This window comes from Mesitornis unicolor, unplaced genomic scaffold (assembly GCF_000695765.1).
Source record: "Mesitornis unicolor isolate BGI_N332 unplaced genomic scaffold, ASM69576v1 scaffold40366, whole genome shotgun sequence".
Classification (NCBI taxonomy): domain Eukaryota; kingdom Metazoa; phylum Chordata; class Aves; order Mesitornithiformes; family Mesitornithidae; genus Mesitornis; species Mesitornis unicolor.
Genome location: NW_010191020.1, coordinates 27492 through 52520, shown reverse-complemented (window position 1 = coordinate 52520; position 25029 = coordinate 27492). Strand labels below are relative to the sequence as shown.

At 48.0% G+C, this 25029-nt stretch overlaps 1 protein-coding gene across 1 annotated transcript; it reads right to left on the bottom strand.

The window, feature by feature from the left end:
• Positions 1 to 5209: 5209 nt before the first annotated feature.
• Positions 5210 to 24168, bottom strand: CECR1 (cat eye syndrome chromosome region, candidate 1). The gene is made up of 9 exons (XM_010186605.1): positions 23843 to 24168; positions 20502 to 20727; positions 13350 to 13560; positions 10128 to 10255; positions 8908 to 8998; positions 8494 to 8602; positions 7395 to 7552; positions 6323 to 6525; positions 5210 to 5425 (listed from the first exon to the last, which is right to left on the bottom strand). Exons 1-9 carry the CDS (start codon positions 24153 to 24155, stop codon positions 5317 to 5319), a joined length of 1548 nt encoding a protein of 515 aa, XP_010184907.1. The 5' UTR covers positions 24156 to 24168; the 3' UTR covers positions 5210 to 5316.
• Positions 24169 to 25029: the final 861 nt, after the last annotated feature.

Here is a 25029-nt window from a genome sequence, read left to right as displayed (position 1 = left end):
GCCGGCAGGCAGGCTTTAACCCATCGTCCCTGCGTTAAGCACCCCATCATGGAATTTTTCCCTTCAAGAACTGAGATTTTCTCTGTGACTCTGCTAGGAGCTTCCTGTTCTGCATGTTATTATACGTGGAGGGACCTTTACGATTGCTTCTGCAGGCACATCTGACAACAGCTACATCCCCCAATGCCCCTGGAGATGGTCTGTCTGCCCTTCTCACACCAGCCCACAGGACGCTCGCTCTTCTTCCCCTGTCTACGCTGATGTTTCCCCCACCCCCTTTCATAGCTGCCTTTAAAGACAAGCAAAGCAGGCAGTTGCCCACCGCCTTCTCCCATGGGTTCCTATGTAAACTTTGCAGCTCTGTTTTCCCTGGACTCATAGCCCTGTCATCACTCCCCCCCCCGTTCCTGACCTTCTAACATCCCCCTCGAAAGCAAATGTACCTTCATACCTTCCATCTTTTTTCTTACAGCAGAGGCTGTAATGGCCTGAACCAACCCTCCCCCCTCAGTTTATCTCTTTCTCTGCTGCAGCCTGTTCATGGAATGATGGACAAGCTAAAGGTTGAGAAAATACAGTAGAATGCCTTTCTTATCCTGTAATGACCAAGGGGGAGGACACAGCCTGATAAAAATGACAAGCCAGAAGAATTGAGAGCCAGACCCTTCACCTGCCTGTCCCTCAGCAGACAGAAAACACTTGATAGACCTCCCTTGATTGCATCTGCTGTGAGCCTGGAAAGAAGGGATTTAAGCACTGAGCCAGAGCTACAAGTTTCTGGCCAAAGAAATGTCCTTCTGCTACCTGTGAAGAGACTAATTCAGAGACTTATAGGAGAAAATCCTGAAGCAGGCTAAGCATCAGGAGCTGGTGGAAAGCACCTTCGTAGCCCTGTGTTTTATGGCCAGAGAGCTTTGCTTAGCGTCTGGCATCTGTGTAGTCCCACTGCAGTGATGGAGGCTCACATGACGTATAGACCCAGCTGTTCACTTGGGCCTATCTCTATTTTCAACCAGCTATTTTACTCCTCTCTTTTTATTGGCATGATTTTTGACGACAACCACTAGTGCTGGATCAGCCATTTCCTGCTGGTGAGTGACCAGGAGGCAAACATTTCATTTGCTAAAGTGCCCCAAAGGTGATCTGAGCTGCTGTGCAACAAAACACCGATAGACCTGTGAGATGGTGTGCTGCGAGCAAAGCCCTATCCACCTCCCATTTACACAAATCAAACCTGAAGAGGCCACAGGGAGAGACCAATGGAGGAAATAATAGGCATAAGGCTTGATCTGTTCCTATGGTTGCTTGAAGTAAGTGGTGCAGAAGCTTCTGTGGATTTTCTACTCTCCTTCCTTGCTCCTGAGTCCAGATGAAGACTGAAGTGAAGGCTCTTTCTGCCCATTTAGGTCTGCCCTACTCAGCCTCCCACCTCTCTGGTGGCTGCCTCCAGCCCTGCTTATCCAAATACCTCCTTCGTCTCAGACTTTCAAGTTCCCTAGCTGGCCCTTTCTTCCTATGCCCACCAGCAGCAACTTTGGGCAAAGAGCCTCAAGCTGTACCATGTAGTTAGCTGGTGCTCCATGAGGTACCTGCCAGCTTTCAAAAGAATGGGCTGGTCATGTAGCATTTGCTCTTCTCCTTGTTTCCCTGTTAAAATCATGCTAAAAGCAGGTAAAAATGTCCTTCAGGAGTTTCTTTTACTTTCCCATGCTGTAACTGCCACAGATATGGTACGTAACTGTAATAGGAGGAGACATAGCACAAGCAAATCCTGTCTATTGAGTAGTCTGTATGAAAACACAGCCCTGAGCTGGATGCAGCTACAGTGTGATTTGGGAAAATGGAGGCTGGAGGACCTGTGTCATGTCTCTGGCAGGTGGCTCGGGCCTGACTCCACGGCACGTTAGCCCCATGGATCAAACTGGCCTTTTCTGTGAAGAGATTTCAGACTCTCTGATAACTGTAGTCCTGGCTGTGTGATGTGAAACTGCACATTCCAGCCTCACATCAAATGCAGTTCTCTCTAACAGGAAAAAAAAAGAAAGAAAATAAACCCCACAATTAAAACAGGTTTAAAAATTTAGATATATACTATATTCTGCAAGAGACAGACAAGAAAGCATTATATGCAATTTATTTGCCAACAGAGGTGAACAGGGAGCCAAGGCACTGAGAGTGAGGGAATGGACTGGAGGCAAAATCCTTGCAATGTTACTGTGAATGCTAAGAGCTGAGTCTCAGTGAAGACCTATAGCAAAATTTACCCGAAGCTTTGAGGATAACTGAATGGTTTGATCTTTCTTAACTGCTGTGGTCCAGCCTAAATCCCTCCTTTTTTGCACAGCTAGAGAGGTGAGGAAGCAGTCTGAGTTTCTCAATATGCACCTTTCTCCAAACTAGAGCCTGCTCTAAGGAAGAGTTGATCCACAGCAGTAAAGCAGGCTGGCCCTCCTCCTGTCAGACTTGCTGAGGTCCTAAAAATGGTTAAAGCCCATCTCTGGCCAGAGGACTCTTGGGAAGCACCACACATGGCAACTCCCTGTTCAAGGAGGGATCCAGGGAAGGCTGCACCACTGGAGTGAGGCATCTCCATGTGGTTCAGGTTCACATTTAAACATGTGTGATTAGGATGGGAAAGTGTCTGCTGTCTGACCAACCCTAAGATGGACACCTTCAGCAGAAGTGGAGTCACAAATGCAAACAGCACCCTGTAAGGTCAAGTTTCACCTTTCTGAGGACTTCATCTGAAGATCACCTCAGACCTGTACAATCTTAAACCTCCAGTGATTTCTGTGCTGTAATCCCAAACAGCATCACTCACTGGTGGCTGCAGACACTGAGCCACATCATATCACAGTTCCTGATGCAAAGTAGGTAAACATCCAGGTGCATAAGAGGCTTTTCCTAGGAAGGCAAGAACAAACTGAACACAACAGGTAAGCTGGTCCCAGTAAGCATTTGGCAAATAGAAGATCTAGCTGTGCTGCTAATGTGTGTAGGGAGGACTACAGGTAACAAAAAGGAGATCAGTGTTCAAGCCCTCAAGTGACCATGTGCAGGAAGACCTGTAAACTTTCCACTGTGGTAGAAAAGGGAGGGACATTGGTCAGCCTGTGTCCAGGAACTCAGTTCCTCCCACACTGGCTCTGCAATGATTAGCTTCATCTTGGCAGCAAAAAGACTCACTTAAAGGAGAATTGACACATGGCAAATAAAAGATCTTCCTCCACCTGCATATAGCAAAGCCAGAAGATCAGGGAGCTCAGAGGGACTGGGCTTTTGGTCTCCAGTTAGCAGCCATTCCCCCTCTTTGCAGCAGTTTTCCTCAGCAGCATTACAAATAAGGCATTTCCCAGGTCAGCATTTGTAATCTGACCGTGACCAAAGCCTACCTTGAGGACTTTAGACTGAGCTCTGTATGCAACACCCATTTGGAGGAGGAAAGGCGTCTCCACTCTGGCTCCTCCTCCAGTATAAAGCTTGTCCAAGATTCAAACCTTCATCAAGGTCCAGGAAAGACCAGCCTGCAAAGAGCAGCTGCTGGTGCTTTAGAGGGAGGTGTAGGTTGTGTGGGTAGAGGGAGCTGGAGTGGAAGCAGCTGTGGCTGAAAAAGGTGTGAGGCACTCGACCCTCTTGGTTAGCGAGGTGTGTGACTGGGCTCTTGCTCTTTGCTTTCTGTGGTTTGTGCTGCTAGCTTCTGCAGTGTAGACACCTTTGTTTTGTTGTGGTTTTATTTGGGTTTTTTTTGTTGTGGGGTTTGCAGTGTGGTTGGTTTGTTGGTTTTTTCCTCTGGGATAACTAGATGATGAACTTGCAGCCTGTGAAATGTGGGCAATTTAACATGGGGTGGGCGGGCTGCGCAGCTTGATCTACTTCTGTAGTAAGTATATTTGCCTCCTGCTAAGGCGCTTTAACCAAGGTCACTGGAAATAAACACTATGGCCAGGCAGCTTGGGACAATTAGCAGAAAACATAAAGAGAGCCGATTTGCCCAAGCTGGTCAGATCAGGAAACAGCAGCCCTCACAAGTCTGAGGCTCTGAGGAGGGAGACATCTTTCAGCAGGAACTTTTGTAAAGTCTCCCTTGGCTGATGCAAACCAGCGTAATTGTACTGAAGCTGGGGAGAGGCGCCGTTTGATCCTGGCTGTGTGCTTGGGGTATGTGTGCCTATGGATTTTGCTGAATTTATTTACCATCCTGATTAAGATTATTTGTTTTTAAATCTGCCTTCAACTAGTTCTTGTCCTGATATTTTTGATGTTGTTAAGGAGTCTGCTTGTCCAGACACTATTTATTGTGTAGTTGCTGCGATATGTTTTTGCCAAAGAGCTGGAAACTACAAAGGTCCAAGTGAACATGCTGGATATCCACAAGGTGAGAGTAGTTCACCACCAAGGTGGAAATCTGTCTAACAGGCTGAGTAAGGCCACATTTGCACCCCGAGTTAGGTGACAAAGGCTGGTAGTGGAACCCCCTAAAATAAAAAATTATTCTGATAAATGTGGAAGCTTGTGTTAACATGGCCCAGTGCAGGGAGACAGTTTTAATTAAGATGGATTAGGGTATTTTTTCTCAGATTAAAAGTGTTCTAGCTTCCTTGTGACCAAAGAACAATAAAAGATTTTGCAGGAAAAAAAAACAGAACAAAATTGTCTCCAGCACCTCTTTTTGGCTTTGGGATCACTGTGCAACCAGGCTTAAATGTTCTGGGAGCAAGTTCCATCAGCTCGTTTCCAGTCATGGTAGGTCCTGAAATAGCAGACATCAGACCTATGACTGGTTCTTCGACCTAGCAGTGCTATTTTGGCAGCAGGCCCAGGGTTAAACATAACAAGAGTCTTTTTCAGTCCTTGCTCTCCTGAAGGTCAGTGGCCCAAATGGTGGGATGTTTGTCTTAGCTGTTTCCGGACAAGGTCTGCATTTTGTAATGATAAGGCGAAACTCGGAGATCCTCATGTTGGCAATCTCTCTCTAACTCTAATTAGAAAGCATGTTTTTTCCTGAACAAGGATGTCAGGATTTGGTCATTGGGGGTTTTTAATTCTTCTGACTATTTTGAGTGAGGTCTTCTTTTGTTGCTGCTATAAGGGCTCGCTGCCCCATTTTACCTCCAGTCCATGACTTTCACAGGATAGCGCAGCTCATTCTTAGCAACAAGCCCATTAAGTCTAGCTTACCAGAATCACCCATCACCAGGTGAGACTTTGAGGTTTGTTCATCGGCTCAGGTCACGTGGAAGAGGCAGTTTCCCTCTTAGCAATAAGCCTGGCTCACCCTCGCTTGCCAAATGCCTTTGGAGATGAGTCTCCTCCCCTCTAAAGCTCCCTCAAAAAGCTATCAGAGAGGTCAACCACAAATTGGTCCCATTTTTTCTGCCAGACCCCTTTGGCCTTGGTTTTCTCATCCGGTAGCATGGCACTGTATCTGTGAGGAGGAGAAAAGTCAGTATCAGGCAAGGGACAAGGGGCCAGCTATTTCAAGATCAGTGACCGAAATTAAAAGGCAGGAAGCAGCAACAGATTAACCCTTGCAGTACATGCCTACGCCACACAGAGTAACATAGCGTAAAGACGTTTGGGCCCACACTGGGATGAGAAGTGTCATGGCCATATCAGCAGCTACTGAGTCCTGCAGCATGAGCAGCTCAGTCTGCGTACGCTGGAGGCTTGTGAGGTGGCACCCAGTGACATGTACAGAAGAGGTAGCACTGCTGTTGCTTTCAGGTGTCCCCTGGGCTTGGTCCAAATTGATAGGAAGTAAGAGTATATGCTGTCTCCTTGGCCATGCAGGGACTTGGGATTGGCATGAGATTTGGCAAACATGTAAGACTGTAAGAATGTGCAGAAAGACCTTGGGCACCATATCCAAAATACGTTAGGACATTCAGAGTTGTCCAGAAGACCACATGAAGTGGTTAAACACGTCCAGGCTACAGGCTGGTAGACTATTTCCCTGTATTTCCTCAGTGGGCCATGGCAAAAACCACAGCAAGTCAAATTTGGGCAGAAATAGATGAATTATACAAAATCATAATGTTTCCCCCAAAACTGGAAGCAACTTCACAAAGGATGGAAAAGGAGAAATAAACTGAGACACTGAGTTAGAGAAAGGGCACTCGAGGACACAGGCAGAGGAGGCTCTGGGGTCCCTGTGCCCTGCTCTTGGAAGAGACACACAGAGGAGACTTTGGATTAACAGAAGCTCAGTTCATGTGACAGACAAGACTGTGGGGCCAAAACCCAAATAAGGTGGGTTTCCAGAGAACAAGCTGATAGTCCACCTAGCATTACCATGGCTAGGTGAGAAAGGTGAGGAACTTACTTTATGGAGTTGAGTGCAAGTTGTTTTAGAGTCCTCAAGTCAGCATTCATCCCTCCGATGGCCATGAACACCTGGTAGAAGTCATAGGAGATGCCCTTTGCCCCAAAGATGGAGGGATCATCGGGGCTGATCACAATGGGGTGCCCTTCAGCCATGAGTTCGGCTGCAGGGTGGCTCCGCAAGTCAGCTACCAACATCAGGACCTCGGTGAGGAGGAGCGGGAGACACCACCACATCAGGTTATTGCTGTAGACGTGTTGGTGTTGTGGCACCCATCCCACCACATGTCTGCTATAGCTACCTGTGCCAGCAGGTACTCATCAGGGAGGAAGGGTCTCCAGAGGGCTGTTCAGAGTATGTTAGGTGGTCTGCTCTGAGCTGCTGCAAGAGGAGCCCACTTGTCTCCACTGACTATACAAGGAGTTTGGTTTCTTAAATCAACCACCTAGATTGAGACCAGTGGGTTGAATAACTTCTGCTTATTTATAGCTAATTTGACTGTGAGCATTTCAGGAACAGCCTTTTGGTTACATATTTGCCATGACAATTAGCCCAAGGCATCTGGAGCTGCTAACGAGGTTCTCTCCCTCACAGCTCAAACTGGCACATCTCTACCCCAGAGCATCCTTTCTGCCACACCCAGGGGACAATGTGTACCACGCTAATGCGCTGCAAAAGAGTTTCCCCTGGTTATGAATTCTACAAAACCAAAAAGACTTCTAGTTATAGTCCCAGCTTTTCAGTCTCTGGCCGTCCTGGCTTTGAAGTATTTTCCATTAAAGAGATCTTTAGGCACCTCCCTGGCTCTGGGCCTCCTCTCCACTAGGGAGGACTGCCTAGGTTCGTCTGGGTAGGAATTTAAATAATTTTAAGCTGACTAGCATTACAAGCCTTATACATCCACACCACGTATCTATGTAGCAGACTGCGGGGTGACGTGGTGCAAAGGAAACCAAGCCAGACTGGGTGCAGCAAAACATCCAGCTGGCTCCAGCTCCCTGCTGCTCCTAGCTGCTATGGTAAATCCCATTCCAGTGTCCCAGCCCCAAGACCTAAGGCGCTACCAACATACCTGGTTGGAGATGGGACAGACTTCTACAGGAATATCCCTCTTCAGAGACAAATTTTTTGCTACTGGGTGTTTAATGAGGGCAAGTCCGTGTCCAATCCGGCTGGTATTCAGTAGCAGTGCATCCAGCACATTGTTGTCTACAGAGGTGCCCTGCCAGTCTGAGCAGAGACAGGCAAGAATCACTGCAGTGCTGTGAGGACATATATCTTCTCAGGCTGCTAGATGGTTCTGTTATTAAGTGGCTGAGTTGCAAGGTGACAGAGTTGCTCATGCTCTGAGTTCCCACTTTGCATTTTCAATGAAACAGGGATCCAAACCTGTCTAGGACATTGCCCAGCATAGAGATACCCACTTATCTCACCTGGCTTTAGATGTCCACAGTATTGCTCTTGCAGCTAAGCTAATCATGCTGATCTTCATGCATAGTCAAGGGAGAGAAGTAATAATTTCTGAGGAATGGCCTGTGCATTAGGATGATATATATCATGCTTTAAAAATACCTTTTACTGTCCATGGCTGCAAAGGGAGCCTAGGGTAGTTAGTTCACCTGTAGGCATCTTCTCTGGAGATGTCAATATGTAATAAGCATGATGCACAATTTAGACACAGCTGTCATGCATGGTTAGGATAAGTCCCACCCATACAGACTGAATAATATATTGCAAATAATAATATGTTGCCAGAGGAATAAAGGGCAAAGGTTAATTTGATGAGTGTATTCAGTTAAGACCTGAGGCTGGCTTGGATGTTCTTTCACTTTAAAATGTAAAATAATGGTTGAGGAATTCTGCTGCCACTGTGGATTAGAGGGAAGTGCTGCTCTGAGGAGGAAATGGCTGAATTGCACCAGCAATAACTCTCACAGCATGATTCCACGTTACCCACAGGGCAAAGACACTGAGAAACATGACGCTTACAGTCAAGAGCAGGGAGCAGGTAGGGGACGTGCCATGTAGGAATGCTACAGCAACAAGCTGATATCGGGAGAAGCATAGGGAAAACCAATTACATTCACACATCCCATCATCTTGATACAGCCAGTACTATTTTGCTGACTTCACCTCTTTCCTCTGTAAGCCTCCTGAGCCCTCATGCTTACCAGTCTCCCCAGCATGGAAAAAGTATGGCAAGTTGACCCCCAGGGAATATGGGATGGTCAGGGCATCCTTCAGGTCCCACAAAGAATGACCTTCATCCTCATCACCAACCTGGGGGAAAGAGGAAAAGTACTTTTGAACATGCTCTGGAAGATTGTGGGACTTACAGCTGTATGTCGCTGAGGTACCAACTGTACTGAAATTACAACACTGTGGGGTATGGAACTGATTCTTTCAGAGGATTTTGTCAATTAACCTTGACAAAATCCTTAGCTAGAGAATTTGCGATTCATTTACACTGATTTCAGTACAGCAACAGGGGATCTGGCTCTGGTATAAAACATACGCTGTATTATACATGTAGTTATAGTGTGCCTCAAGGGGTTAATGAGAAGCCACAGAAGAAATACAGTTACCAGGTCAAAGCCTGCCAGGGTGTCTGGGAAGCGGGCTCTGAGTGCCATGGCAGTGACGATGGCTTCTTTAATCTGGGAAACATTCAGCATCCTAAAAAGCAAGAGAAAGAAAGTAGTGCAGAGGCTCACTCCCATGGGCCTGCCGCCTTTGGGTTTGAGTGGTGAAACGGGGCCCCCAGGGGTATTTCCAAAATGCAAGTTGCTCCTGAATCTGACAACCAGCCTCAGGTCTCCAGAGTAACAGCAGTAGAAAATTGATATTATGAAAGGAAACCCCTGAATGACCAGGAAATGCCTAGCTAGACCCTGCTGTCACTTGAGTTGACGCATGCTTGTCTAAGACTCGCTGGCTTTCCCGTCTACCAGGCAGGGAATACAACAGCATGGAGAGAAAATGCTTAAATATGTTTTTTTCCTCTCAACTGTTTTGCTGGGAGGTGAGACAGCAGTGGCATTTCAAGAGAGCTTTAAATTTAGATTTCTTCCAGTCCTATTGGACTTAAACATCACAAGTGCAATTTGCAGACAGACTCTGTCCATACCCAAGCTGGCCAGAGGCAAGCCAGTTCTGAACTGGAAACAGCATCGTGCCGAGCCAAAGCGAGTAAGTGCTGCTGAGAGGTCTGTTATATTTGCTGAGGATCACCTCGCATGACTTCATGGCATCTGGCTGACTTGGAGCACAGCCTTGTGCCCGCCTGCGAAGCGCGGCACGAACATACCGTACAAAAGCTGCCGGGAGAGCAGCTTCTGCAGGGTCCCACAAGGACCTTTGCAATACCCAGTGCCCGTACTCGGGCACTGCTGTCGCTGCTTCAGTTTCCGCAGAGAGGAGGAGTGCGTCCAGGCTTGGGAAGAGAGCACATACGGCTCGGACACAGGCACACAAGCAGCCCCCCCTGCGCGTTCCTACACCCAGGCCTCGCAGATGCTTGTCTGTCGGGCACACGCCATGAACTAACCCTGGTCATGTCGCACGTACACAGACTTATATAGACGATTTCTCATCCTCAGCCCTTTATGTCTGCCAGGGAATTCTCTAGGGGTCAACACCCTAGGTCCAGCAATTCACACAGGCATTGCTAACCAACTGTGGCACTTCAGCCCACCCCGCAGGATCACTTCTCCTGGTGCTGCCTGGACCCCTCTCTCCCCACTGCCGCCTCCGCCATAGCATAGCCAGCAATGCACAGGCACTCTTAGCCCTGCTCAGCCTCTACCTGTGTGCTGTAAATATAATCCTGGCTCCAAGAAAGTCAGGGTGCTCCTTCACAAACTGCCTGGTCACTTCCCGATAGGTTGCCACAGACCACGATTTGTTGTGCCGGGTACCATCCAGTTCATACACCTGCAGGACGAAAAGCACATGGCAAGAAGTTGGAAGAGGTGTTTTATTGGAGGGTGGGTGAAATGAACTGAAGAAAACCTTGGGAGAAGCAATGTGCTGCAGTCCTGGCAGCAGGGCAGAAAAAAGCAGTTAAATCTGTGCAGAACATTTTCTTCTTGAAGCCTTTACCAGCTGGCAAGAACCAAGGAGCGGTTTTCATCCTTAGTATATGCTACAAGAAACAAGTTTTTCCACGCTCAGACATGGCAAGTAAGTGCCCTTGAGTACCCAGAGGAGACCATGACCTCTTACTCATGTCTGTATCAAATGCTGGAGCGTTTTGTCCGGCTGTCTGGCAGCTCACACAGGCTCTGTGCCTTGTGGTGGCAGTCTGTCAGCCAAGGCAGCCCCAAGGCATGTGAGGGCTGAGCTCCAGAAGCTACCAGCTGGGCTGGGCTTCTGCTCCCCTCTGCCAGAGGTTTGTTCCGTGACCTTGAGTTGGTCATTTTGTCTTGCTATAGTTTCCCTGTTCTCTGGCAGCAAACTGGGAAAAATAATCCTTTCGGCATGCTCTGTCTCATCAACTTACTTTGTGAGTTCCTCACTACCAGGGCTAAATGCAGGGATCCTAAGTTCCTTGGTTGATACTAATCCACAAAGGCCCTCCCTGGAGTCGCTCACAAACAGCGGCTGAAATCACTCCAATGCATTCTGTTTCTATCCTTCTCAGTTTTCTTGTCTTCTTCACCCTCTTCCTCTACCCTTTAACTCGTCCACTCCACCTTCTTACTTCCCCTCTGGTGCTGCTGCTTGCAGCGACGCCCCTTGCTATGCCCCTGTGCCCCTTCACGCTGTGGTGTCCCCCTTTGCAGTGTGCAGGGTGGCTGCAGATGCTTAGAGGGAATTTTCCCCTGCTGCAGCCCATGGGAATGTGAGACTTTACACAGCTGAATTTGCAAACACAGCTGAGCTTGGGGGACTCTTCCACAATGTTTGCTGTTTCGCACTAAATCGCGACTTTCATTTACTTTACTTCAGGGGCTGCTTCTGGCAGGCTTTGCTGCAAAGGCGAGCTTTTGCAGAGAGTCAGCTCTGCTGCCTAAGCCTCGTAGAGGATCTCCAGCCACACAACCTTCTCGCTATTCCCGTCACACCCTGCTCACCTCCACTTTCATGGCAAAGCATTTCCCTTCCCTCTCATCCCCGCTCCAGCCTAGCTGGCACTCCCCTGCCTGCGCTGCCCATCGGGGCCGACAGCTGAGCACCCCCAGCTCCTCACAGCCCTTGCAGTGCTACCTGGGCTGCAGGCAGCCTGCCTGTACCTCACAGCACACTGAGCTGCCGGGTGCGAGCAAGCCCAGGGGCTCTGGAAGCTCCCACGCCTGGAGCCAGCATTAGAGGCTGGATGGGAAGCAGATCTTCCCTGCCAAGCCTCCCTTTCAAAAGACATTACAACCATGTCTAAGGGCTGCTGGTAAATGCAGGGTATTTTCCAGTCAGGCCCACGCACTTGTATCATCACAAATACTCTTGGCCCAGAAACCTGTGTGACCTGGGGGGATGCCAGCGCTCCTGCTGTCTCACCGCACAGGAATTTTGACTTTGCTGTTGTTTTCTCTTTCCAGGTACCCCAAAGACAGATGGTGACTGAGTTCAGGGCAACTGACTCATGACTAACCCCCCCAAAGTAAGAAATATATAAGCCTTGTGTTCTTCTCCCCCCCTCTTTGTTTTTGTTTGTGTTGTTTTTTTTTTTCAATACACCCTTCTCATCTGAGGCACGATGGAGTGCCAGCCTGCAGCCCTTATGCTGAGCCCTCTTTCACTATGGGACCAGCCCAAGCCACAGCAGGGCGGAGTTAGGCAGCCCAGCTCCCCAGCTGTTGGGGTAGAGGCAGGCACAAAGTCAGATCAGCCTCCAAATTTGTCATAGCACCTGTCTGCCTGCTCATGGGGTGGCTGTGGAGGCCTGCCCAGCAGCAGCGGTGTTTGCTGGGGTGCAGACATTCATCTGCAGCTGGCTGGAGCCCACCAGCCATTGCATGCAAGGGAACTGATTTAAGGAAGTTGCTGGCAGGCACGTTTGGGAGTTGGGCCACTGGCAGGACATCAGTGTGGCTGCTCCATCCACCTGACAGCATGATGCCAGCAGCAAGCTGGTACCTGTGTCCCCATGCATGGGCCACCACTGCCACCTGGTCTTTCAGGTGCTGCCGGATGGACCTTGCACGGCAGCTTCATTCCTATTGCAATAGACTGTTAAGAAGATGGAGGTGGACAATGTAGGGAGGAGCAGTAGCCCCAGTTCATTTGTTTTGGCAAGGAACCTGCCTTTCTGCCAGAGCTCCCAACCCTATGCTGCCCAGCTTGCAGCTGGTCTGGAGAACAGCATGGAAAAGGGGTGCCTGCAGTATCAAAATTGCCACCGGGGAAATGGGAATCATTATAGCCAAAGAATGATGGTAGGGTTTGCTGGATCTTGGGAAGGTGTCAGGGCAGCGTGGGATTGTAGGACTATCTCAGCAGCTCCAGGCAGTGTGCAGGGAGAAAGGTCTAAAGGATTACCAGCAGATTTTGGTGTTAGTAGCAATGAAAAGAGCAAGTTCATACTTCACATAGCCAAAATTTTAGGTTGTCTGCAAACTGTGGAAGACTGCTTTGCCAGTTGGTTTACTGGCCTGTTCAGAGAAATCATTCTGAAATAAGCTGTAGATTTAAAGTAACATAACTCTTCCAGAATAAGTCTCTATTCACAATGCTAAATTGTTCCAGAAGAGCTCCTGCAGAACAGGTGATTCTGGTGCAGACCAGATGAGATGCATCTTCCCAACCAGCAAGATTTCAACCCAGCTCCCAGTCAGACTGTGCAACACAGCCTTGTGACGTTGCTACAGTAGGTATCTTCCTTACCCACTAAGAACAAAGTATCTCTCACTTTCAAGCCCTTGCCTATGCAAATCTCCAACAAAGACCTTTGAATACGATCGAGGTTTGCCAGGATCCTTAGAAGGGCAGGTATGCAAACATCCAAAAACTAAATTCAAGATAAGGCTTGAGAAAAGTTACAGAGAAATAAGGATTTAAAAGAATACTAGAGAAGCCAAAAAATACATACCTGAGGCAGGATAGCTCTTATCTCGACATACTGTACATTATCTTCATAGAGCTCCAGCAGCCCCTGGTAGAAATAGGCCTTGAACACAGGTGCATAGCAGATAAGTCCAGAGGCAATGAGGAAGACTTCTTCAAATCTTTTCCAAATGAAAGCCTGAGAAGGGTAGGCCAGCTCAGGGGCATCTGTCACCAGGGTCAGATTTCTCAGCAAACTGTAGAAAAGGGTAAAGGGAAGAGGAAGAAAGAGAAGAACAAACAAGTCAACTGGCTTTCAGCATGCAAAAAGCTGCCGGCTGGCAGCTGGGTGGTTGGTACAGGAGGAAATAGGATTCCTCCAAGAAAGGTGTGAGTTTTATTGTCAGAGACCAAGCTTTGTAGATGTGACACCCTCTTACCGACGTGCTCTGGGGTGCAGCAGGGCAGCAGCTGTGCTGAAGGAGAAATGTGAGTTTTGGGCAGGACCAAGAAAACGTGCAAAGCAGTTTCTGCCATAACATGGGCAAAATACCTAACTTGGAGCCTGTTTGCACTGCAGTGCATATAGATGTAACAACCACTGGTGCAACTAGGGAGCATTCAGGTAATTTTTCTGCCACGTGTATTTACTTCTTTAATGGCTGGTACGGAGAACAGCTGTACCCTCTGACAGGTAAGGAGTCATATGCTACATGTTTTGCTACAAGCTGGGCAAGACTAAATGTTCAAAGTACCCACCTCTTCCTTTTCTGAGGGCAAAATCTTAAGGAGTAATGGAGTTACAAAAGGAAGTATGATGTTTCTAAATCATAAGAGTTCCACTGTGCTACCCAGGGGTATCCTTAATCTGAAAGTAGGCTGGTATGTTACTCCTGCACACAATACCTTTTTTCAAACATCTTCAATGTATGTAAAAAGTTATGACACCCTGCCCCCTGTTCACCACTGTAGGCAGACAGAGTCTCCAGGAGATGCCATGTACTGGGGCACCATCAACCTGCTTACTAAGCCTGTAACTTGTCCTGGTATTGTCAAAATATGTCACCTAATATAAGCAGGGGAAAAATTATTGTGAATCAGAAATCCTTTCCACCCCCAGTGGAACAAACCTGATATCCTGCCTGCCTTGCTGATAACTTCTTCAGATTTGTCTGCTGGAAAACAACTGATAAGAATCACAGGTCCTGGCTTTTCCTTACTGGGATGGAAACCTACTTATTTCCTCCATAAACTCAGCCGGCGTATAAGCCTTTCAGAAATCCAGAGAGGCAGTGGCTCGTTTTATCAAGCAGTGTTTAAGGGAGCCAGTAATTGCAAGATTATCTAGTTGCAGGTGACAGCTTGCATTCAGGACAGGGTGAACATCTGTGCCGCAGTGCTGTCCTGTGACAAGCTGATAGCCTTCATCCCGCATGAAGCTTTAACCCTGGCAACAGCCCTCCTCCCTCCCCGGGTGGCCACCTGAAGAAGAGTTTGTAGTAAATTTCTCAGTCTGGTGGACAAGGTCTAAATGGCAATAGAGGGGGTGATTAACTTCATTCCTGGGTGGGCAAACTGAAGCCTTTCCAGCAAGCTACTGAGCCGGTTGCTTGCAGGCAGGTGGGCTTACCAGTCCGGCCAGGCCTGATGCTTATCTAGTGCCAGGGGCTAGGCAGGTTCAGATAGAAATTCCTTCCACCGTGCTTCGTCTTTCACCCGAGTACATTGTTTCCCCTCAATAGCAGCTACTGATCTTTAATACTGTTTCATGGTTAATGTTTTGGGCCCCATCCTTGCATAGCACTCTGCTCTGTTATATGGGAGATGTGGGTTTGATTTGTGTTTTTATTATCTTCTTTCAGGAGGCTTCTGTGGATGGAATTAAAAACCTCCGTCCTACAGACGTAAACTGTGATCTGGTCCAAACTCATAAATGAAGATATCCCAGGCAGGGACATCCTTTTTGAGTCCCTCCATCCTGCCCATAAAACAGAGCTGGTACCCCCAGCATCTGCTAGCTGTTTTGCTCTCTAAAGACCCTCTTCCAGTGGCTGCAGTTTCATTTCTTCTTCACTTTCTTAATTTCTTTTCCAGGAACAATTTTAGAAAGCAAAACTGTACATAAAGAGACACTAGTACCACATTAAGAATGAGATTTTAAATGCTCAACAGTCAGGAAAATTCAGAGTTTAAGGTTTCCACAGCAGCTTCCACTCTGCCCTCCCACGCATTGCAATGGGGGCTTTGATGCAATTATCACAGGACACCAGGCAACCACAGCTACTGTTCAGTAATCCATGCACCAAATGGACCGAGCTGGACCATGGCAGGGGCGGATAGCATTTTGAGCAGCCTGTGGGGAGCATGCAGCAGCAGGAGACACCATAGCATCACCCTAGAAACCAGGAATGTGGGAGCCAGAGGCATCTCAAAGGCACTGGTCCAGCTGCTGGAGCTGAGAGGGTGTGCTGCAGCTTGGTGAGGAGGGAAGAGGAGGTTTCATGTTGAAGAGCTGGGGAAAAGAGACTTTTCCACTCCCCTTCTGGCCAAAAGACAGCTCCCTGCCAGCCCCATATGCCAGTGGAGAGCACCTGCCTGAAGCCGAGAGCTGAGTGGGGCTGTTCCCACCAGCCCTGCAAGCACTGAGGGAAAAACCTCCCCATGGATCAAAAGGCCGTGCAAGCCCATTCTCGCCACCCCACGCAGCTTCTTTTCAGATAAGGACGGGTGGTGAGTTGGGCTCCCACCGCTTTCTCCCCTTGTCCTGTGAGAACTTGGCTCCTCCAGCAATGGGCGCGCACAGGGCTCCGCTCCCTGCCTTTAAATCTAGCTGCACAAATGTGTGGTTGTTTGCTTAGCCTGTGCTCTTGGACTAGAAACAGCAATAAATCCCCACACCACCCTGCTCCTAAAAGCACATAAATCAAATCGGGCTTTTTTTATAATCCCCTTCCCTTTGAGACTGATTATTGATCCCTATAACTGTTGAAGATTTATTGCATAATAGTGATCCATCCTTAATAACTGGATAATCTCCTAAGGGTCCAGGGGCTTTTGCCATCAGTAGCTCATGCAGATGAAGCAAAGCTTCATAAATACGTTTTTTGCTTCTTTTCTGGAATGAGCCCTCGCCAGTGATCAGGTGCAGACTACAAATAGCCTTCCATGTCATGTCGTATATGCACTGAACAATACTATTGCAATCCATATGCCCAAAGGGGCACAGCTAAAATGACCAGCTAAGGATTATTTATTTTAAACTGTGGTTTTGCTTTCTTTTTCCTATTTTTTTTTCACCTAACTGTTTTGCTTTCTTGTGCTATATAATGCAGAAGCGAACGGGTTTGTTGCCCTGTCTTTAAAGGGATTCTTTTTCCTGCTTCTTTTTCTGCTCTTGATGGGTAATTATACCCCTCTCCTCACCATAGTATCTGAATGTCTTCCAGTGGTGCATTAAATAGTGTGACTAACATCTGTCACATGTGGTTCATCTGCTTTCTCTCTCTCTCTCGTCCCCTCTTCTTCTCCCCAGAGGGAGACTTGTAGAGGGAATGGAGTGCTTTGTTTCTGCAGTGGGTTTTTATTCTTTTTATTTCTCCCTGGTAATGCACACACTGCCCTATTTTTCTGTTAGATAAGGCAGTCAGAGGACATGGAGGGGAAGGTGATGGCAGTGTGGGCAGCCGCCACTGCCCAGGGGAGTTGTCCCTGCAGCCTGGGCCATGGTGTCAGCTCCCTCACAGATGACTTCATCCTGGTGATAGAGAGCTCCGCTGGGCCGCCGTAGCTGTGCTGCCAGGCATGGCCTTAATCCTTGGGCTGCTGCTGCTGGGGGGGTGTGGGGTGGTAATTTACAAATATCTGGAATGTCAACACTGTTTCCCTAAATATCTAGGGGGATGCTTGTTGTGAGCTCTTGCTTTAGAGACAGTGCCCACTATGTTGCATCTTGAGGAAAAAATTCCATTCTCCTATATCTTAATTGATTGTGAAGTAAATAAGTGAGGATTGTGTTTTTCTTTCAGCTCTCAAAGCAAAATTCCCTTCCTTTCTCTGTCTCCTGGCCCACAGTCTCCTGACTCTTGTAATAGCATCCTTTTGGAAGTTTACCAGTAACAGAATACTCCAGGGTCTTGGCCCCATCATTCGTGTGTTTTGGATAGGAATGATTAAACCTTCTTTTCAGGGAAACAAACAAAAAGACTTCCTTCCAGTACACACACACACACATGCACATATGTATGTATACATACCTAAAAATGCAAACGGCAAGAATGCAATGCAGATACTTCTCTCTTTCAGCCCTTCCTGGTCAGGAATGCAGTAAGGTGAAAGTGGTGCAGCCTCTTGGAAACATTTCCATTGTTTCCTTCACCCTGTCTTGCATGAGAGCCCTTCCCTGCTGCCATATTCCCTTGATACTTCCTTGAAACCACCCAACTATCCATCCGTTCCTTCCTCTGACATCTGCTTTCTCTCAGCTTGTCAGTGCTCAAGGGCAAAGAGGAGCGCAGGAAAGAGGTAGCCTGGGATGCACATGTTCAGGAGACTGGGAGAGTTTCCAGAAATTGAGAAGCAGAACAGATTGGGCCCTATTCCTGGCTAGAGACCTATTTCCAGGCGGCCAAAAAACATTCCTAACCCCTAGACTAGTACCCAGGGATTAGATGAAAATAGGAGGAGAAGCGCTTCAATGTGGCTGTTGTTCGTGTGTTTGCATATCATGTGCAATGACTCCACTGTGATTTTGTGGTGATGAGCACAGAAGGGCAAGAAATGAAGGACAACATACTGAAATGAGTAAGCCTGAGCACCCAGGATGCGAGAGATCCAAGTCTGTATTTGGCTCTGGCACTTACTTGCTGAAAGAAATCGCTTCATAGGTTTCTGCCTTGCTTTCCCCTCTGCCCTTGGAGAAAACCCTTGTAGCAGGGTCTATCTTGTGTTCCTGTGCAGTGCCTGCCACCCCAAAGTCCTGCTCTGACTTGTGGCTACTAAATATTGTCAGACTACTAATACAAAAGAGGAACAATGTGGTAAAACTGCCTCTGAAAAGAAGTCGTGTTCCCAAATAGAAACATAAGGATCCAAATAATGCACAGCTTCATATGTATAGGATATCATGGCCTCTGACCTCAGCTGGAAAGGGACATCAAGCTATGGACATATAACTGAAAACAAATACAATGAAGGTTTGCTCCTGAGACAGTTCTGAAATACCCAGTGCAATCACTTGGGCTTTAAGGAAGTGAAGCTGTTTCAAAATCCAACCTCTTGCATGTTATTTATGGGTCTCCTGGTGGGGCTGAAGAGAGTTGGTGCTGTGGCTTTTCCCTTCTCACCACTCCCAGTGGAAATGGAAGGGAGCTAATGGGAAACCAGTTTTACCTTTGGAAGACATAGATAGGTGACTTCTCACTGGATCTTATTTCTTCTACCATGTGTCAGGGCAGTTGAGCTTCAGTATATAAAAGGTCAAGAGCCCTGGGTCTGGCACTACTTTCTCCTTCTCTCCTGGGCCTCCATAGGAGAGGGGCAGTGGGTGCCCTGGAGAATCAGCTCCCTCTTCCCTGTTCCTTGCTGTTGTTGGGGAGGGAACACAACACCATGCCAAAGGTCTGGCAGCTCCTCAGCTTCCCAACCTGACCTCCTTCCCAGACCTGGAGGGCACAGAGCCCAGACAGCTCCCATGTGGAGGGGTTACCAACTCTCTAAGAGTTAAAAGGTCTCTGTTTAAGAACACACACACTCACTGAAGAGCATGACAGTAAAACCCATCAAGTTTCACTTGGGAAATGCCATAATTAGGGTCACCCGTGTCACCTTAATTCAGCCTTCCCCTCATGTGTCAGCATGGTGATACTGTCTTTAATTGCATGACACCCCATGCTATTTTGTTCCACAGGACCCCAGCCCCCGGAGCACCATGGATGGCGGTGCCCTCTGAATGGATCACTACTCAATATTTTCCTTTGTCCTCATCACTCAGTGTCTGACTTCATGCATTATTTAGTGTCCTCTCTCCATCCCCTCACACACCACGCAGAACTATCTGCTTGCTCCTGGCCTTTTTGACAGGGCTTTGCCTTAGGATCAATGGCCCCTGGATGGAGAGATAGGGCTCCCTCTTCCTGCCACCAACGGCTGGAGGGGGAGCTGGGCTGTTCCCACCCACCTGTAAGTGATTAAATGGTAGGTGGCTGCTGAACAGCCAAACTTAACACCTGGTCCTGATAAAAGACTGCCAGCAGTTAAGGTAGGAGCTGTCTGCAGGGAGGGGAGCTCCTGTGAGTGAGTGAGTGAGTGAGTGAGTGAGTGAGTGAGTGAGTGAGTGAGTGAGTGAGTGAGTGAGTGATGCTTTGGGGAGCCATCTGAGGTGTGAGCTCCTGGGCAGCTAGAGGAGGCCTTGCCTGTAAGGGGAGAAGCTGTGTTAGCAGGAGGGTGTTGGGGGGAGTGCTACTAGGCAGAGGACCTGTGTGTAGGGTTCATTGGCTCAGCCAGGCTGAGACCTCCCCCTCCTCCGAGGGCAGAGGGACAAGTTGCAGTTCCTGGTGCCTGAGGGTCCTGTTGGGAATGAGTGCCCTGTGCTTCAGCATAATGGCTACCAGCAGGGTTTCAAAGAGTGACCCCTAGAAGACAAGGATGGTATTCAGAGAGGGAGGCTGGGCTGGGTTTTCTTTTGGCTTGTTTTGGTTTTTTTGTGCTAGTGGAGTAACTTTGCCATAAATAGTTTGCCCAGCTTCTTGCTCTGAGGCAAAGCAATGAATTTACAAATTACTTTTTTGCTGTTGTGTAGAGTCTGTTCCTCAGCTATTTGACTTCCTCATCCCATTCCTGGCTACCTCACTGGATGAGGAAAGGTCCTTGACCTTACAACCCTGTCCAATGCTGGGAGCACATTCAGCCTGGATGTTGAGGAGAGGTCACATCAATCTCATTAAACCACTGTCTTCAACATGTCCATGCAAAGGACCAAAGTGAGGGTGCAGAGAAAACTTTAATTTTGCTGGTCTCTTGCTCTGGTGTAATTAATGATGCAAGCTCTTACATTGCTATTTGTATGTTCTGTGTATGGAGCCTTAAAGAGAGTTCCCCACTCCAGAGCAGCAAGCAAATGGAAAGTTGGACCAGAATGGTCCTGCTGGCTACACAACACTATAGTGAAGTACCAGTTGACTTGCAGCTGCTCTTCACTCACCTGCTATCAAATTCGGTCACATTCTGCAGCTGTTTCCGGTAAGTCTCCAGTAAAACCCACTGGGAGCACTGGTCTGGCATTGGGCGAGGAGGGTGAGGCTTGGAAAAGCGAAACCGAACAGTGCCCGTGTGGGTGAAGCAGATGTAGCAGTCGGGAAGGTAGGTGGCATTGTACACCAGCCAGTCCACGCTCAGGATGGCGTAGTCATGCAGGTGTAAGACAGCACCTGGTGGGCAGAAAAGTGTATTCTAATGAGACAAGGCAGCTGAAGAGAAGGAATGGAGTTTTAATGTGATGATAGTTTGAGTTTGCCCATCCAGGGGCATCTGGAAGTGCTTCTAGGTGGCTGTGAGTGACCTCTCCCAGCAGCAGTGGAGTGGCTGCTCTGACTCCCCCATGCTGGGGAATGTGGCCCCCTCCACATCAAACACGGGGCAGGCCAAGCGTGACAGCTTCCTCGGAGCAGAGGGTGGGGGGAAATCAATAGGGAGCTCTGATTCTCCACTGGGATGGAAAATGCTGAGAGTTATTAAAGGTCTTTCAGACAGACTTTGCTGTGAGCAGGCTCAGGCCCCACTGATTTAAAGAGGAACTCACACAGTAGGAGGGGTTTACAAGGCATGGGAGCTGCCTGGCAGACCTGAAGCAAGCCTCTGTATCTAAGCTGTTTGAATCCCAGCCTTAATTTTTTGCATCTAGTCTGCATCTCTTCTTTCATCTCTTTAAACTCTGGTGTACACCGAAATCCCAGACCATGACACACCAGGGAATTGCGCTCAGATGCAGAAATACCATCTACTTCTATCCCTTATCAAAAACATGGTCACTTACATTGTACTTCTGTTGCTGGCCAGCACGAAAGGCCTTTGGGATGCTCTGTTATTGTGCAATGTGTTGGCAACTGCCAGTCTTCCTGGCATAGAAAGCACCGTCTGCGTACTCGCCTTCCTCAGTCCTGTTTTGCTAAAATCTCTCCTTTTGCAAAGACTTCTTACATTACTGGTGCTTGAATTAAACTGCACTTTTGTTAAGGGAAGACACTGTGAGAGCTGAAGTCTTAAGATGTGTATTTTATTAGCACAGGGGAGACCTCATAGTCAAAAATAGCTTTGATGCTCTTAGGGGTAAAGGGAGAACATGAGTGGTAAGAGCAAAACAGAAGACTGGTATGCATGTGACTTTAGACAAACTTCAAGGCTATAATCTATAGTAGACTAATCAAATATAGACTATAATACCTATAATCTCTCACTACAGAGGCTCTGACTGTTAAGATGCTGAGCAACTGTAGTTACTGCTGTCACCAGAGCTATCACATGCCGCAGCTGTCTAGAGCCAACCCTCCTCTTACTGGCAATGACACCTTCTTTCCTATGTGAGCAGCAATAAAAATTACAATAGTGCTTGAAACAACAGTAATTCCCAGGGACTCTGATCAAGACTGCAGCCTCTAAGACTAGGTCCTACTCAAGCAGCTAAAGGATGTAATCTTGGCCCTAAAAGCTTATGGCTCTTGCAGAGATTCTGGGAACCCATTTTAACATCTCCCAAATTGAAAGGTGTTAACTTTTTTTGTTTTGATTCCTCCTTGGTATCAAAGATACGCCATGGGAGGTGAAGTGAGGGGTATATTTTAAATTCCTTACTGGTCAATTCAGCAATGAAAGGATAATGACAATTCTGACATACCAGTCTTTTATGGTAACAGATTAGGATGCTGCAAGCCAGGGATCCTCATCTCACACCAAGAGGCTGGGAGGGAGAAGCTGGGAAGTGAGAAAGATAGCTCCATGTGCCAGTGTCACAGCCTTGCAACTAAAAAATGCTCCTGTGGAGCAGCTGACTCCCATATCTCCCAAAGCTGGTCACCAACCTGTTTCCAAGCAGCCACATGGGCAAGGCTATGGGACTCTGAACCTGAAAAGGGACCACCTGGAAAGATGGATGTATTGTTCAGTGTCACAGGAATATTGACAACGTTCACTGCAGCTGTCTCATGGTTTCAGCAGGGACATGGAGACATTGGGCTTCCTGCTATCCAGCCTAGGTGGTCTGGATTTTACCTTGGCTAAATATATCCTGTCCCCTCTTTCTATCACAACCTGGAGTCCTGAGCTTTCAGATGCTGCTGTGTCCCAGCTGCTTGTCAGAGAATGCACAGGATGGTGCAGTGAAGGTTTCAGATAATCTCATACAGTTATTTAACCTAAAATTTTGAGTGGAGCATCTCCTTTATCTCCCTTATGAGAGGCGGCTGAGGGAGCTGAGCTGAGGAAGGAGCCAGGCTCTTCTCTCTGATGTCAAATCATAGGACAAGGGGCAGTGGGTGCAAGCTAGAGCATAGGAGGAACATGAGGAAAAACTTTTTTACTGTAAGAGTGACAGAGCACTGGACCAGGCTGCCCAGAGAGGTTGTGGAGTCTCCTTCTCTGGAGACATTCAAAACCCTCCTGGACGCGCACCTGTGTGACCTGGTCTAGGTGATCCTGCTCTGGCAGGGGACTTGGACTGGATGATCTTTCGAGGTCCCTTCCAACTCCTAATATTCTGTGATTCTGTGAACTATCCAAGTGCCTTTAAAACTGTCTGTGCTGCAGAGTACAGAAATCTTCTTGGTCTAGGGCATGGTAACCCATCAGCACATAGTTTGCTGCGCAACAGAGGAGAAATCCCTAGAGACAAGAGGAGAAACGCCTGGCCTTATAAGCAGAGATTTGAGTGCACAGACCTGATTAAGAAAGACTAAGTGAGAGAAGTCAGTAGTTTTTATGCCATTTTCTATAGGTCACATCAATATAGGCTTTGACTTGCATTCAACAAGTAAAGAAACTTGCAATGTTGGAGATAGCACCTTTCTCCTCTAGCGCACACAGGTTTTCCAGTAGATTTCCAGGTCTGTTACAGAACCACTTGCAGAGAGACTTATTGGGGGATACAACAACACTTTTGGCTAAGATGTGGGCTAAGCCAGGTTGGTAGCATGTCGGTGGTATGTGTGTGTGGAAAAAGGAAAGGCCCTGGCTGGAACATGCTGAGCAAATATAGGATGTCCATGACATTGTGTTGTCTTAGCTTCCTCTGCCCTTTCCCCACACGTGAAAGGCTGAAGGGTCCATATTGTAAGTTATACCAAGTGCTACAATTGCTGGAAGCATGTATTCATCCAATCCATCCCCTTCTTCCTCTTTCCCCCTGCCCTGCCCCCAAGCTCAGAGGCAGGGCTCTTCCTGGAACCCAGCGAGCGTGATTTACAGCTCTTGTAAGCTCTGTCCCAGTTCTGCCATAGAAAGCAAAAGGCGAGAGGAGGAAAACAAGACAAGTAACTCTTAGGCCAAGCCTACCTTTTGGCATGCGCTTTAGGATGCTGAACACCATGCTCTGATCAATGAGGCCTTTCGCCCTGAAGAAGTGCATGCTTGGAGGAAACTGTCCTGTAGTTATGGCCATTGCAATCTCCTTCTTCTTGAGGTTTACGAGCTTTGTGCTGAGCTGCTGTTCTTGTCTAGTGAGCACCAAATTGCCACCTGTCTGACGGGCTTTCTCCTCCTGCATTAGGGAATCCCGGTCCTTCCAGAGTGGGATGGGAAGGCAGAGAGGAGCCAAATTTAGGAGAAGGTATGCCAGCCTTATGCCTTGTCCAGGTGGAGGCTTCATCTTAGAGCTGCACCTAGGCAGGGGGAGAAGATTGGAGCATTAGCACAGGTCAGAAGGTGACATCTTAGCAATGACCCATTGAGATATTAAATCATTAAATCAGGTCCATCCTGCAGCAGTAATAGGTTAACTGGATGCTCAGTACTGGGGGGAGCATCTAGTATCAATGTCCCCTGTATTTAGGACTATGCATCGCACACTCCCCATGATGCTGATTGTACACAGCAAGACTGTGGGCAGAGCAGAGAGGAGGTATTTCTCCCCAAATCAGGCTGGCAGCACATCAGGGAGACCTGCAGTGTGGCAAAGGTCTGGCCCTGGAGTGGGGGACTGGTGAGGTCAGGACTCTGGCTTGCAAGCTGGGATGGAGCCCCCTCAGAACAAGGGGTGCTGGTGACAAGGTACTGGCTGTGCTGCTAGCGTCCCAGGGAGGGACGTGGGGGGCCATAGCACTTGAGGTGCTTCTGTTTTGTTTTTCTTTCTTGAGCTAATCAGATCCTGCACTCTTATAGTATATTCCAGATATCAGAGGGGTTAATTTATGAGCAGAAAACCCCACTGCTTCCTCTGCAGTACCAGCGGTGTGTCCCTTCCTTGCAATCCCAGAAGAAAGAGGACAGAGAGGAGACCAAGGGAGTAGTAAAAGCTCACAGGAGACAGGCACATGTGAACTCTGAGAACTCTGCCCTTCCCAAAAAAGCAAAGCTGCAATATAATCCTTCAGCACCAGGCTTTAGTGACTCTCCAGACCAAAGCAGGCTGCAGAAAGGCTCAAAATTTTGAAATGGTCCCCTGTGAATCACGTAGTAAGTCCCTGCTTGCGCATGTGTCTCCTGGTTCCAGCCCTCCTCCACTCGTGGGTCCGCCAGGATAC

Excerpts from the sequence above, each read along its gene's own strand:
- CECR1 (XM_010186605.1), bottom strand. The coding sequence starts at position 24,155 with ATGAAGCCTCCACCTGGACAAGGCATAAGGCTGGCATACCTTCTCCTA. Across the intron at positions 8,603-8,907 it reads CCCTGGCAGGCTTTGACCTG|GTTGGTGATGAGGATGAAGG; the intron begins GTAACTGTATTT and ends TCTTTCCCCCAG. Across the intron at positions 7,553-8,493 it reads TTTCCATGCTGGGGAGACTG|ACTGGCAGGGCACCTCTGTA; the intron begins GTAAGCATGAGG and ends GTCTCTGCTCAG.